General features: G+C 34.2%; 1 protein-coding gene and 1 long non-coding RNA gene across 2 annotated transcripts; both read left to right on the top strand.

Moving 5' to 3' along the window:
• Nucleotides 1–233: 233 nt before the first annotated feature.
• On the top strand, nt 234–9,354 carry LOC121420224. Its single transcript, XM_041614783.1, has 8 exons — nt 234–480; nt 1,554–1,741; nt 2,329–2,394; nt 3,038–3,194; nt 4,484–4,548; nt 5,319–5,408; nt 6,121–6,322; nt 8,436–9,354. Exons 1-8 carry the CDS (start codon nt 270–272, stop codon nt 8,561–8,563), a joined length of 1,107 nt encoding a protein of 368 aa, XP_041470717.1. The 5' UTR covers nt 234–269; the 3' UTR covers nt 8,564–9,354.
• Nucleotides 9,355–10,662: 1,308 nt separating this feature from the next.
• Nucleotides 10,663–14,409, top strand: LOC121420223. The gene is made up of 2 exons (XR_005970729.1): nt 10,663–14,017; nt 14,288–14,409. It is a non-coding gene; the product is annotated as an uncharacterized LOC121420223 (long non-coding RNA).
• Nucleotides 14,410–15,364: the final 955 nt, after the last annotated feature.

Here is a 15,364-nt window from a genome sequence, read left to right as displayed (position 1 = left end):
TGGGTTTTCCGAACAAATAACTACTAGTACGGTACGTCCAGATCTAGACTAACGCATGTCCGTTCGTTCTTCTTCGCGCCAATTTCGTGCTTGATGTATACCGAACCCGTATGCAGATTCAAAATTTTCTACGCTCCGGAACCATCTATATGTCAGGTCTTGCTGACGCTCTTGAAATCCACATACCAGTAATATTCTAAGCTTTATTTCATATTTCGTGAATTAGTCAGTTCTCCAAGACTGGAGGAAATCAACAAAAGAAGAAGATAATGAAGTACGGAGTCTTTGAATTCGAAGTTGACCGTAGCGTTGAGGTGGCCGAGATTTCATGGATCGTATGGAGAGAAGATGAGGCGCCGATCACCAACCCACTGGAGCTGATCGATAAGACGGTTACCGTGAAATGGCCAGGTTCAGGCGGATCATCCAACAGTAAAACGAAGTCAAAATCGTACAGAGCCAAAGTGGTTGCAGTAGGGGGTGAGTTTAGCACATATGATTCATCATGTTCATACCAAATCACATTTCAATAGATAGAGCTAGATCTAAATCTATAGTCTACTACTATAGACTCTAGGGCTAGGCCTAAGTGGCTAAGATCACTGTTTTTCATCAAAATTTGCGATTGTTAAAAACATTTGTCCAAGTTCCAAACCATGTGTTTTTGTTTCAAAGACATCAAATTCAATTAGAAGCATGTACCGGTACAAGCATTAAAATAAAAATATTGCTGTTGCCAATTCGAGGAACAAAAACGAGATCAATTTAGCCCTTAAATTATTGCTCTCCTGAATGGGTTAAAAAGCAAAATCAACAAAATAAATAGGACATTTTATAAGGCAGACGGTCCATTTGAAATCCTGCAGCTATTTAGTTACCCCCTCCCACAAAAATAAATAGCTCTAAATAAATTAATTTAATTTCTTAAATTCTTAACCACAATTTGCTGTTTTCGCATGTGGACAAATCTGTTCAGACTAGTATGAAGAAAGATAATTTTTAGAATTCCTTGGTCATTTATGCCAGGAATCCATCCCTTTTTTTATGTTAAAAAGGTAGAAAATGTTGATATCACAGCACTGATGTCAGAATTTTTTTTGGTTATAATTAATAATAATAATGTTGCATTTTACAGATTTGTAGAGCGCAGAAGCAATTCAACAATGAGTAGATCTATATTCTACTGCGCTTAGTTTTAGGGCTTCTGATTGACCTGTTATTTTTTTCAAAAATATGCTTGCTTTAAATGTATTAACCGATGGCAATTTCCTGATTTCTAAGTGTAGGTTATTCCAGTTTTATTTGCTGACATCAATGTTCTCAAGCATGTCAATAACACCTACAAATTCAAATGATATTTGTCCAGTTTTGTGAATCTGCATTTAATTTTGTACTTCGTAGTTTCCCTTCCTCCGCGATAAGGCGCTATATGGCGCTATACCGAGATCAGAGGAGTACTGGAGTTCGGTGATGTTGCCATGCTTTGGAGAGGCAGGATTCTTCTAGTTGATGCTAATTACATATATTTCACATTCTATTTTGATTGATCACAGATGACAAGGTCAGGTTGTGTGAAAAACGTAACAAACACATCAAGGGTCAGTCTGTAGAGACGGACACAGAATTAGGGAGAGGGATGAGAAAAACCAAAAGAAGATCACGCGACTCATCCCCTGATCTCAGTGACCAGTCAGACTCAGATTCAGATGTACCCATGCCCCTGCAGCCTCCTCCTAAAAAGGTTTGAATGCTTTCTTAATTACTATGCTCCATTGAATATTTATGTTCTACAATTGTTTTTTTTTCTTTTGAATTTGATTTTTAAAATTGGTTTGGTATAAACCAGGGAAGCTGAGTGTAATGGGCATACGCATACTACACCTCACTGCTTGTATAGTAATCTGCCCCATCAACTTTATAATGAAAGCACATAAACAAAATATACATAAAATTAACATTTTATGTTAAAGGGACATCTTTATGTGAAGGACTTCTGTTGGCTACTCTGGTGACATTAACACTGTGATGTACATGTATAAATCTAAATAGCAGATTTTTTTTTTAAAGAAATCTTTAAGCACACCTTCAATGCATGATATGTACATGTACATTATAGGCTGTTGCCCTGTCTAGCTCCCATCCATACTGGGTAATTTTCGTAATAAACCCTGTTTATATGTTGACAAAGGGCTACCTAATAACACTGCATTTTAATTTTTTTTTTTTTTAGGTCTTCTAGATTTATTGTTTGAATTTCTTTTTCTTAGTTACATGCATAATGCCAGCAAATTCAGAAACTATTCATTCCCATTGTTTCCCTCCTACTAGACAAAGAAAGTGACGGTGACAGACTGTAACAAGGTTGCTAGTCAGTTACGGAGGCAGATGAGCAAGGTAATGGTTGTTAATTGTTATTAATATGTCTAAATTAGTCAAAATTCATCAGTTAATAACTAAATGCACTGTACTAAAACTTACAAATTATTAAAACCTAAACAGGCTAATTTTTATGTCTTGGATTGTAAGGTCATGCTCTGTTAATTTGTCTTAAGTTTTCTGAAATTTTCCAAAACTTAAGTTTTTCTAACCTTTTCATTGAGAAAAGACAGTAACATAGACCATATATCTGACTTTAAAAAATTTGTGTATTTAGCAATTATAGTTTGAAGAAAATAAAAAAACATCACAAGCTCTTATGAATGTTACCATCTGTAAGTACATGTATGTTAGTCTACATTTACCTTTAAAAAATTTGCAGTTTCCTTTATCCGCCATTTCAGTTGTATCTAACAAGGGTAAATTATGTAAATTGTCCTTATTTTCTGTGCTCTATTTACTTGTGATTCCAACTTTTACCACTTAGTTTAAATTTTTGAGAACTAACATGTACAATGTTACTGCTGCCGATTAATGTGTTCGCATTTCATGCAGTACAATTTGCGTAAAAACTGCTCCTTGGTGTTATGCCCTAGCTCTTCCCACTTTGATTTTCATGTTTTTTTTTTCTTTCTTTTTTTCTTTCTTTTTTTTCTTTTAGATTGGTACTGTTATAAGTGATTCATCTGACAATGAGACTGCATTAGATTTAGACCAGGTTCGACAGTTAGAAAAGAAAAACCGTGAATTACAGTCTCTTTTGGAGTCTGAGAGGAGAGAAAAGGATGCTCTAAAGAACACCCTTCTCTTGCTGCAAGGTCAGTTGCATTATACTTCATGTAAGGTTTTAATTTTCCATTTTTGTGTGCAGTCCATTGCTGATCTTCAAAGTGCTAAACATTAAATGTTTGGTTGAGTAGGTATTTTTTATATAAGGCTAAAAAAAGAAGAGAAGTTGCATGGGCCCAATGTGACTGATGACCCTAAAAAAATCGCAAGTCTTTATGGATTTATATTCGCTATTGCTACATGTACATTTCTATATTAAGCATTTCATTCAGAATTGTGCTCATTCTCATCCAGATTTTACATTTTCACCTTCCCTATTCCTGAATTTTTCCTGTATTAACTTGAGCCATTGAGGTAGTGAGCAGTAGTACATTGTGTGTAAAATCAAGGTACTATATTATAAACAGGAAGCAACTCCCCCCCCCCCCCCCCCCCCCCGCTGCCCCTGATCTACAGACCCTAGTTATAAGGCACCTGTTCAACAATACCAAAACTTTTGTATTGTCTACATGTGAAATGTTGCTTTAACGAGTAGGCTTGGTAGATGAGTAATGAATGTATAACACATTCACATTCATTCCAAATTAATTTGGTAAAATTGTATGGAATATACAGAATGCATGCAAGTTAATTTAACTTTTATTATGGCTCATTTTCACAATTCTTATCCACTTAAGAAACCTTTGTTATTCATTTTTCCTTCATTTTATGTATTAACCATATAATGACTGTATCTCTTGAAAGGTCCCTGCAATCCAAATGAATGAAGACTATATTCTCGATACAATTTTTTGCCAAACATTACGCAATTTTAGCCAAAACTATTTTCTTTGTGCTTCAGCTTTAAACGTGGAGCTGACCAAGTTTAAATATATTCTTTCAAATATTATTTAAAAATCTACAAAACATATTTGCATATTTAAATAGCAAAATATGAGTTGCATTCAGAAGTGTTGTTGAATATGAATCGACTTGAATTTTGATTGCAAGGGACCTTTAAATAGCTACATGTTTCTTGCAAGTTCAAAATAGAATTCAACTGGGTACATGTATTTCTCGGAGTGAAAATTCAATGTTTTAAAAAAGCTAGGTGTTTGACAAACGTAGTGAGTGTATTTAGCAATATTACCAGGATGTGTGTAGCAATATTATGCATCTTACCAGAATATTTTTTTTTTAAATGTTAGCCCTCAAAGAAGGTACTTAAACTGCTGAAGTGGTTATCAAGTCAACTTGTCACAATTGGCAAATCTACTGCTGTGTTACTTTATGTTTTATGTATGCCAAGGTATTCTTTTGTCCTGTTTTTTTATTTCAGACAAGATACCTTTATTCGTGCAAACATTTACAAAATTTGAAGAACGGTTTGCTACAAGTGCAAAGGTAAGATAACTATACATCGGGTACTTTTATATGCATTGAATTCAGGACAATTTAACTATTCATTTATTGTGGGTTCTTTTATTTAGTCACTCAAAGCTCCTTGCGAGTTCTATTTTGATTTGTTACTGCATCAAATGCACTTGCTGCAGCTCCTCAGTAATTCCTGAATTTCAAAATATTCTGGGATTATATTTTTTTATTTTCTACTAAGTTTTAGGCAAATTAACACTGGATAATCAGAGTGCAGTGTGAAAATTTATGTTTCTATTGCAAGGGCTAATTAGAAGTCCACCGATTGTGATCAGAGATTTTAATGCACTACGACCTGTGGGCAGAAGTATTATTTGATGATGGCTATTTTTCATTTACGGTGGCTTTTTAAAGAGTTTTGGGGGCTAATCGCCCTTAGCCCCGGCTTACTTTTTTCTCTGGTAGAGTACACTGAATAACATCTACTTTTTCATCCCACTGATTCAGTTTGTTAATTTGGTTTTTGTTTCAGTGCATTGCATCACTCAAAGCTCCTTGCAATTTCTTAAATTTGTATAACTGTTGATTGCAGCCAGTTACCTCTGGCAACTGGCTGCAGTCTAACAATATTTTCATTTGTTGTTCTTATCCACCAAAGATGTTCCACCAAACTTAATGAATAATAAAATATGAAAATTTGTCCTTTGTTTCATTTTCTTTTCCCTTTCCTACAGATGAATAAAACTGAAACATACATGTATAGAATGTTTGTTAAATTTGTTTCAATTTTGTCCTGGCAGAACATAAGTCCTAGTGTGCAGCAACAGCCAGATCATAATCATCATATGCAAGAAGAGGCTTGTGATCTAGAGAAAGATTCGGACTGTATGGTGAGTATAGAAGATTTTGTTCTTGATTTACACATTGTCATAAAGGCTTGTGATCAAAGGAATGGGCTGGAATCAGTTTTCATATGAAACAAACCTGTAATTCTCCCATATGCACAAACTACATGTACAGAAGCAGGCAATTGCATATCATTACAAATATTGGCCATTTGAATTTGAAAATCTTACAAATACCCAGATATGTTGTAATACATGTAGTTTCAATGGATATTAAAGCAATATTGCATACATGTACATGTTATGCAAGTTGACTTTTTTGTCCAAAAAAATCTGTTAGGAGCAGATGTATTGAAAGAATTTTTATTGATAAAAATGGAATATAAAACTGATTTCAGTGAATATTTAGGTGTTGCTGATAATTTTAGAAGTCTCAGGGTAATTCCAACAGATATGACCCTGACGGAATGAAGGCTTGAAATCTACCATGGTTATTTTTTAATTACCATGATACCATTCGTGGTTCATGCCCAAACTTCATAACTTAATGTTTTCCTCACCTATGAAGTTTAAGAACACTGCCTTTAAATACTGAATTTTGAGTTTGTTACAATAAAAATTATGATTAATGTTAGGTGTACACTATTTGTGTAATTACACCTCACAACTCATATTAAGGAAAGGAAGAAACAAAGAAAATATAGGGGGAAAAAGACCACATTTTATCTAACAACTTTTCCTTTATTATTATGTATAGGTTGAACTCTCACCCAAGGTGAGGTTATCGAAGAAATCTTTAGTAGCTTGCAATCACAGGGACTTCGCAAAATTGACTAATGACCTCCTGGTCGCTTTGTTTGGGAGGGAGGACCTCCACAAGTTCTCCCTCACCGGTGCTCCAAACTCCCAGGGTGGAAAGAAGGCAGCCCTGGACAAGGATAAAGTTGATGCTTTAGTCTGTAAGTGACAAGAATTCCTTTTCTCATATACATTATTTTAGAAGCTGATTAATTTTTAATGCAGTTTGTAAATAGGTTATTCGTCAAAGATGGGCAAATTTTTGGCTGTGTAAATGTTAACCAACTAAGCAGAGACATAAAACTCAAGATGATGTGATCTTAAGTGGGTAATAAATTATTTCTCTCCCCCCCCCCCTCCCCTTGAAAGCCTGATTATTTTTAATGGTATATCCCTATCCTAATTTTGTTTTCACTGTTACAATGGATCTTGAAATAAATGTATGTACATATATATATATATATATATATATATATATATATATATACATATAAGTATATATATATGCAATAATCTGAAATAATTTGACTGCACTTTCATTTCAAGGCATCTCTTTTGTGTGCCTAAATATATACACTATGTATAAGGGAAAAAATACATTCAAGAACATTTATAGGAGCAAGGCACACAGTTTCAGTGATTGACAGACATTGATCTGAATTACTGTCTCATGCCCTTTTTACACAGGATTTTCTTAACCCCGGACTATCGCTAACCCCGTACTATCCTTAACCCCGTACTATTTTTTTTTCCTTTTCACACATGCCAAATTGTTATTGCTAACCCCGGATAAGGAATGCTTGCTTTTTACACACGAAACTCGCTAACCCCGGACTAGTGGTTTTTGTCGATCATTCGTAGTACAAGTGCTTCACTCGCAATTTCCTTAACCCCGTCCTATTTAAGCTTAGCCCACTTTCGTTTTACACATGCGATCTTAACCCCGTACTATTGCTCTTAGCACCGCAATTGGTGGGATAACCCTGCTTTTTTGCAGGGCCAAATAATCCCGTACTATAGGTGGGGTTAGCCCACTTTGCAAAAACGCTGTGTAAAACGTAAGTGGGCTAAGCTTAACCCCGTACTATAGGTGGGGCTAAATTGCCATTTAGCCCCACCAATAGTACGGGGTTAAGGAAATTTTAGCCTGTCTAAAAAGGGTAAAAGAGAAAAAAAGAAACTGTTACATAGAACTTGCACTAGCTGGAAGTAGGTGTTGGTGATTTTTTCAAACTATAGATTACTGATTTTTAAAATTCATAGACATTTTCATTCTGATAGTGTAAACATAAGGTTAGCATAGAAATTATTCTTTTTAGGGGCTACTTATGTTTTTACATAGGGGCTATCACTGAATATCTTGGGGCTATTTTTCTTATTTTAGGAGCTACTTTTTGTGCAGCTATGTGCACGATCCTACAGGAATTGTAGCCTCACAATAACGCCTAAAAATACAGAACAACATTTACAACAATGTTTGGATTTCTGGTAACATGAATAAAGCATGCATATTGTGCAACAATAGTTGAGTGAAAGAAGGGCAAGCTGTGACTTAGCTGTCATCGCCATAATGTAAAATAACTTCTTAAGTGGATGTGTATGTATAATGTAACTTGAAATATTGTTGGTGATTTATATTGGGTGACTCTGAAATAAAAAAGTCACACCAAGGCATTAGTTTTAGGGGAAATGTAGGAGCAATTTCAGCTGTCATTAGGCAGAATTGTCCATCACCCCCATGTATTTCCTATGCTGCGTAAGGTAATGAATAGTGTCTGCTGTAATTCAGTTATTTAAAAAAATGGGTATCTTACCTCCAAATCCGGTTGATTTTGGTATAACCTGTATTCCAGTTGTGAGACACATTTTTCAACCAATATGTGTGAATTTGCATGAATTACGCACTACAGTGTTCATATCTTCCATTGTATTTTGTATTACTACATGCATTAAGTTTATTTTTATTCATTATCTTTGAAAGTGTGGCAGAATAATGATATTTTTTATAAGTTTGATTTAGAAGTCATGATCAGTTTTACCAATTTCTTAAAAATCCTAGACAATACTTCAGCTTTATCTTGAGCAAAAACCTAAAACACTTTTCAATTGTAAAACTGTTTTGACTAAGGTCGGTTAGTTTCGGTTTAACCTTTTGACTACAGCACTGGTCCTGAATGACCTTTTGGTGTTTGGGAGGAGGCTTGCAGTTGGGATTCCTCAATTTTGAAATGAAAGCATGACTTATTATTTGACATTTATCTTTTTCTATTGCAGTGTATGTCCAGAAGAAATTCCCACAGTCCCAGACATCAACAATAAGGGCAGTCATCACAAATAAATTGAGCAATGAGGTGAAAATGAAAAGGAGGAGGGACAATGAGGCTGCAAAAAAAGACAGTTGAAGCTAAGTCACCCCTTTAGAGGTCCTGTCTAGTTTTGGTAAAGATTTTTTAAATGTGAATTAGGCTGTTATTCAATTATTTATATCGTACAAAGGTGTAGTGACTGTTAAATCAATTTTATGCATTCATAAATGAATCATTCCTCTTAAAGATTTTAAATTCCACCGTTAAATCAAATTTAGCACCCTTTATTGGTAATTTTATTATTTTTCTTAATATAGGCCTTCATCTCAAATCTTAGTTTAATTAAGTGAATGTATATCACGGAGCTATATATGAGGATTTTACCCTGAAGTTTTCTTCCCGTTCCATGGTTGCGAAATGGTTAAATAGCAAAAAAAAAAAGAAAGAAAGAAGCAAATAGTCAGGGATTCCAACTTTTTTTAATTTGACATTTTAATTGTTAACTTTACCCATGTAAGTTTTTAGGTTGCATCTTTTGCGCAATATGTGTTTTATTATGATATAACATTTCATTTTATCTGGCAATGGATTCAAACGTTGATGATTCACAGATTTACCAAAACTAGACAGGAGCTTTACTATATTAAATATCAACATGCCCTCATCTTACACTTCAAGATGACCCATCTTGTATATGTTATCAGGAAAAAAAATGGTTGTACTTTATATACTCTACATTTTACATAAAATTTTCTTTGTACAATAAGCATATCATGTCAATCTGTATGAGTCTCTTAAAAGAACATTTTTATATCATAGGGTCATTCCATGCCAATTCACCCAATGAATGTGCAATTTTGCACCCGACCGTCTCAGAATTCGTTGTAATTTGGTATACATAAAATTCAACATGGCCCAAGCACAAAACAAAAAAATTAGTCCAATCGGTCCGTCGGTTCTCGCGCTACGGCCCGCCCTTTTCTCCTTGTTTTGACAAAAATGGGCGTGACCTTCAACTTTCAATGGCCACTGCGTCGTTACGTGTTGACCAATTTTCATGAAACTGGTACCATTTGATAGGAAATTCAGAGAGGAATCCAAAACATGCATCGAATAATGTATTGGAGCAATTTATAAGGTCATGACCTTTGACCTTAACTTTGACCTTGAGTTTGACCCCCTGACAAATAATTTTTAACTTGATTTTCGTATATGTTCATTATTGGTATGATATTGACAAAATATGTTAAAATCAATGATGATATTTTATTTCTTTCACATTTAAAAAATCTTCCAGAGATACCATGAAATTTCACTGTAGTCCCACACACTGATATTCATGTTAGTAAAGTGTTTACCAGTTACATGATTTCTTCCAATCTTCAGTTACAGCATGCAAACACATGAAAAGAAATTAAGCTTAATCAGTTTACAAATAAAAGATTAAACCTTTATGCTCATGAATAGGTATCTGATTAGGCATTTTATGATTCAGCAATATATATCATATACATATATATACATGTATATATTTTGATGATAAAAGTGAAGACTTTACTACCATGAATATATATGATATATATTGCCGAACATCAAAATGAATATATATTGATGAACATCAAAATGCCTAAACAGATACCTATTCATAAGCATTAAGGTTTAATCTTTTATTTGTGAACTGATTAAGCTTAATTTCTTTTCATGTGCTTGCATACTGTAACTTAAGATTGGAAGAAATCATGTAACTGGTAAACACTTTACTAACATGAATATCAGTGTGTGGGACTAGAGTGAAATTTTATGGTATCTTTGGAAGAGTTTTTAAAGGTGAAGAAATAAAATGTCATCATTGATTTTAACATATTTTGTCAATATCATACCAATAATTAACATACACAAAAATCAAGTTCAAAAATTTTTTGTCCGGGGGTCAAACTCAAGGTCAAAGTTAAGGTCAAAGGTCATGACCTTATGAATTGCTCCAATACATTATTCGATGCATGTTTTGGATTCCTCTCTGAATTTCCTATCAAATGGTACCAGTTTCATGAAAATTGGTCAACACGTAACGCAGTGGCCATTGAAAGTTGAAGGTCACGCCCATTTTTGTCAAAACAAGGAGAAAAGGGCGGGCCGTAGCGCGACGGACCGACTGGACTAATTTTTTTTATTTTGTGCTTGGGCCATGTTGAATTTTATGTATACCAAATTACAACAAATTCTAAGATGGTCGGGTGCAACCACTGGGTGAATCCAGATGGAATGACCCCATATCAATATCAGTCCATCTTTAACATGAATTAGGTTGAAATGTAACACTAATTTCATTACATTTGTGGCCTACATGTAACTGTGAAACGGGCCATATCACTTACAGGTAGAAGATTCCATTCGCAGCCCAAAATACAATGGTATGAAAGCATGGTAACAATTAAGCATAGTTTTAGCAGCCTGTGACAAAATGTGCTTTCATTATTGGACCTTTCTCATTGTACACCCTAAATTAAGTGCACTTGACACTAAAAATCTCCATATTAAAGTCATGAAAATGTATTCAATTGAAACCACCATTGTGAATTTGGGGCATTTTTTACCGACCTTTGGAAATCTTTCTGACTCTCTTTATTTTCAGTGTAATTTCAAATGGTTTCTTGAACTTCCTTTTGTTTCTCCACTGAACTTCCTTTGCTTTTGGCTGGGGGCATGCCACTGCAGAGAGAGCTAAATTGCTATTTTCAAAATAAAACAGTTGCTTTATTTTTAATTTTTTTTTATTTAGAGGTGAGGCTCGTATAAAATTGAAATTCAGATTTTATTTTTCTCCAAAACGAAGAAGCTCACAGCTTAGTTTTTCAAGAGAATGTCTTTATCATATGACAGGCTATGAAGGTAAGTTGTGTTTTGGGATCTTCTAGCTACCTTTAACATTGTGGTCTACATTGCTTCCTGTCAGGTTTTGGGATTTATTGATGGTGTGTTTATATTCAACATACTTAAAGTGAACTTTTGTAATGAAAAGGCTGATTGGGTGTGTAGGCGAGACAACACTTGGTATATTTTGCTGCCTCTAGTGTATACATTTTCTTTATAAAGCCATATGTATTATTATGTATTACAGGTTTTCAATTATTCTGTGTTGTGTTAAAACTTGTAGGGACTGTGATTTTTTGCGGACAGAAAACACAGAATTGGCCATTGGAAATGGAAAAGCCAATTTCAAATGGAAAATCACTTCTTAAAGAAAACCTTCCAAAAAGTTGCTAAAATGTCACATTTCAAATCTTTACATCCATGAAATGGCCATCTTTTTTCCATCTTTCCTTGAAATTGTTTTAATTTAGTTGAAAAATGTCAAGAAAATGAAGGATATTCCCTTTTTTCTCGACTCTGAAAGATTGTTTTCAGTCACACTCATTCTACACACATGAAAGGTTTGGTTTCCAACCAAATCAAAACAATCTTATGTTTAATATGTTGTCCCACATTGAGATTTTCATGTATGTACATGTAGATTGAGTGTAACATCAACTGAAAACGATCTTTCAGAGTTCAGAAAGAAGGGAATATCCTTCATTTTCTTGATAGTTTCCCACCAAATCAAAACAATCTTACGGAATTATGGAAAATTGATGGCCATTTCATTGATGTAGAGGAGTAAAATGTGACATTTCAACAACTTTTTGGAAGGTAATTTTTTTTCCTACATAGGGCCAAACGGTGGTCAATATAGGAAAACGTTTAGGCCCCCTATGCTTTCATTGACTGTTTGAATTGAACTGCGTTTAAACTTTTTTACTCAGCCCAACATTATAGCCAAATATTTTTCACATACACACATATGTAAACAGAATTTGCCATTTTTGTGTATATAATACATGTACGGAAAAGACATATTTTTTTTAAAACGGAAAATCACCGTCCCTAAACTTAGAGTCTGTAGTATGGTTTTATAGTTCAGTTTTCAGAGTATTCAAGATCTCTTTACATCTTGATGGTAGTCTGCCTGTTTCTAGTGCATATTATTGGTCTCATTGGGACTACTTAAAAAAAAAATTTTACTCAAAACAAGGCATTGTTTCATTTATGTAATAACAAAGTGTCAAAAGATCAATTTTAAGTTGCATGCTGTGCATGATCAGGAGAAGGTTATTTGAACTCACATTGCATTGTGGTTTAATATTCAATGAGATAATCACCAACTTTTTATTATTCATGCCTTCTTTCGAATTGTGCTTTTCAGTAGCTCCACTGGAAAACAATACATCCATAAGCGACTGTTGGCCAAGTACATTATCAATAGCAACATGCTAATGCATTCAAAATAGAAATGCAACAATGTACCTTCATAAAGAGTTCATTTGATATGCTATTAAAGTCACCTGGGCCCCCTATTACAAAGGTGTGCGATTAATTGCTGGATCATGTTTGCCAATCAAGATCTCAATTGCATGCACATTTTGTTCAACAGACTGACCAGTAACCGATCAGACCTTTTATTTTAAATTAGCGATTCATCGCAAACCTTTGTACTACGGGGCCCTGGTCTATACAATTTCTTTATCTTGGTATGCCAGGCGTGTTTACAGCCTTATCCAATATCTTGCTTTCAAATTTCCTATCCTAATGAAAGAAAAGAAAGGTCATTTGTACAAACTTGCCCACAAGGTGACTCCTAATTGGTCTATATGCAGGCAATGTTATTGTATATTACTGGGTAATATATGTTATTTTTAAGTTAATGTGTATAATTTTACAAATCTTAGTCTTCAGTATAATTTTCTAGTAAGAGTTGAAAGTAGATGTTTCAAGAGAATACTCAGTTGTGTACACAGGGTTATTCAGGATTTTTCAAAGCAGGGTGTTTTTTTTTTTAATGATGCCAAATCCTTCATCCAAATTTTCTTTTTCCAGCTAAAAGGGAAGTGTTTTTTTTTTTTTTTTTTAGACTTTCAACATAAAAGTAATTAATGTATATGTATTTTCTGAATGAAGGGGTATCTTTGGTGAACAGGGATGTTTATATTTGACACCAAAATCACCCACCCCCTTTGCAGTACGACTCTGACATCACATTTTGCCTTCTAAAATATTCACAACTCAAAGATACACATATCACAAGGTGTTATCTGTTCTGTGCAATAGCAACATTGAAAATATATTTGCCTTACATAATGATTGCTCATTTCTAAATATAAGTTCTTGCCTTTTTTATATAACTTGAAATAACACTTAAAGAACCAAACTATACTGCCACCAGAAAACACCATTTTTTTCCTGCTAATTCTGTGCCTTTTTTTATCAAGCATTAGCACACTTTGTGTATGTTTGCATTCATTATATACATGATTTTTGTAGGTACTATATTCAAAAATTTTATGAGCAGTTTTTTATAAACATGTTATATCTTTGAGCCATTACATATATTTCTTTCAGTCGTTTGCAAATTAAGACATTAGTAGTAATTTAGAAAGTAGATATACCATGTTCGTAGTGCAGTTTTGTGATTTTATGCTTTAGTTTATGCTTTAGTTTCAGTATTCAAAACTCAAGGTATTCACAGGTGGTCGTTGCAATGACCAGTGCTACTTCAAGAATCCTACTTGCCTTTATGTATGTTTGCATTCATTATATACATGATTTTTGTAGGTACTATATTCAAAAATTTTATGAACAGTATTTTATAAACATGTTATATCTTTGAGCCATTACATATATTTTTTTCAGTCGTTTGTAAATTAAGACATTAGTAGTAATTTAGAAAGTAGATATACCATGTATGTGTTGTGATTTTATGCTTTAGTTTCAGTATTAAAACTCAAGGTATTCACAGGTGGTCGTTGCAATGACCAGTGCTACTTCAAGAATCCTACTTGCCAATTCTGAGTCTTCAAATGTAAACATATATGCTGCCACCAAAGAAATAAAAACTATTGAGGACTGATAATTTATATGTTATGTACATTTAACTTGTTTTCTTGCAGTTCGTAGTGCAGTTTAATTCTTTTGTTTACATAAAATTTTGATCTATTTTTTCTTATTTGTAAGATATATGTATTACCATGGTAATGTTACATGTACCATGATACAGTACTACGGTACATTACAATGGTACAGTACCATATAGTACCATGGTACAGTCCACTGTACAGTACCATGGGATGGTAAAACTATGGTATACTACCATGGTACTATACCATGGTACAGTACCATGGGATGGTAAAATTATGGTATAGTACCATGGTACTGTACCATGGTACAGTACCTTGGGATGGTAAAACCATGGTATAGTACCATGGTACTGTACCATGGTACAGTACCTTGGGATGGTAAAACCATGGTATAGTACCATGGTACTGTACCATGGTACACTACCATGGGATGGTAAAACCATGGTACAGTACCATGGTATGGTAATACCATGGTACTGTACCATGGTAAAGTACCATGGTACAGTCCATGGTATGGTAAAACCATAGTACAATACCACGGTACAGAACCATGGTACAGCCCATGGTATGGTAAAACCGTGGTACAGTACCACGGTACAGAACTATGGTACATTCAATGGTACGGTAGTGTACCATGGTACATTACAGTACCGTAGTGTTAAGATACGGTATTGTACCATGATACGGTACAGTATACCATGGTAATACCGTAACCAATTTACCATGTACCATGGTTCATGGTAGTACTATGGTATTCACCATGGTATTACCATGGTAAAGCTATGGTAGTTTTTTGTAAGGGGCAGGGATACAACTTCATTTCTGACATTTCTATGCTATGGATTTCATTTTTAGACAAGAATTCATTACAAAAATGACAAAAATATCATGAAAAGAAGAGACTTGCCCGATGTTTACGCCGCCATCTTGTTTTCTGTTCTTCATCCAC

Source organism: Lytechinus variegatus, chromosome 8, assembly GCF_018143015.1.
Source record: "Lytechinus variegatus isolate NC3 chromosome 8, Lvar_3.0, whole genome shotgun sequence".
Taxonomy (NCBI): Eukaryota; Metazoa; Echinodermata; class Echinoidea; order Temnopleuroida; family Toxopneustidae; genus Lytechinus; species Lytechinus variegatus.
Note: the sequence above shows the minus strand (reverse complement) of the source record. Positions and strands in the feature narration are given on the sequence as shown.

Coding starts and splice junctions, on each gene's coding strand:
- LOC121420224 (XM_041614783.1), top strand. CDS start 270: ATGAAGTACGGAGTCTTTGAATTCGAAGTTGACCGTAGCGTTGAGGTG. Junction 5,409..6,120: donor AGAAAGATTCGGACTGTATG/GTGAGTATAGAA, acceptor TATTATGTATAG/GTTGAACTCTCACCCAAGGT. Junction 6,323..8,435: donor TAAAGTTGATGCTTTAGTCT/GTAAGTGACAAG, acceptor TTTCTATTGCAG/TGTATGTCCAGAAGAAATTC.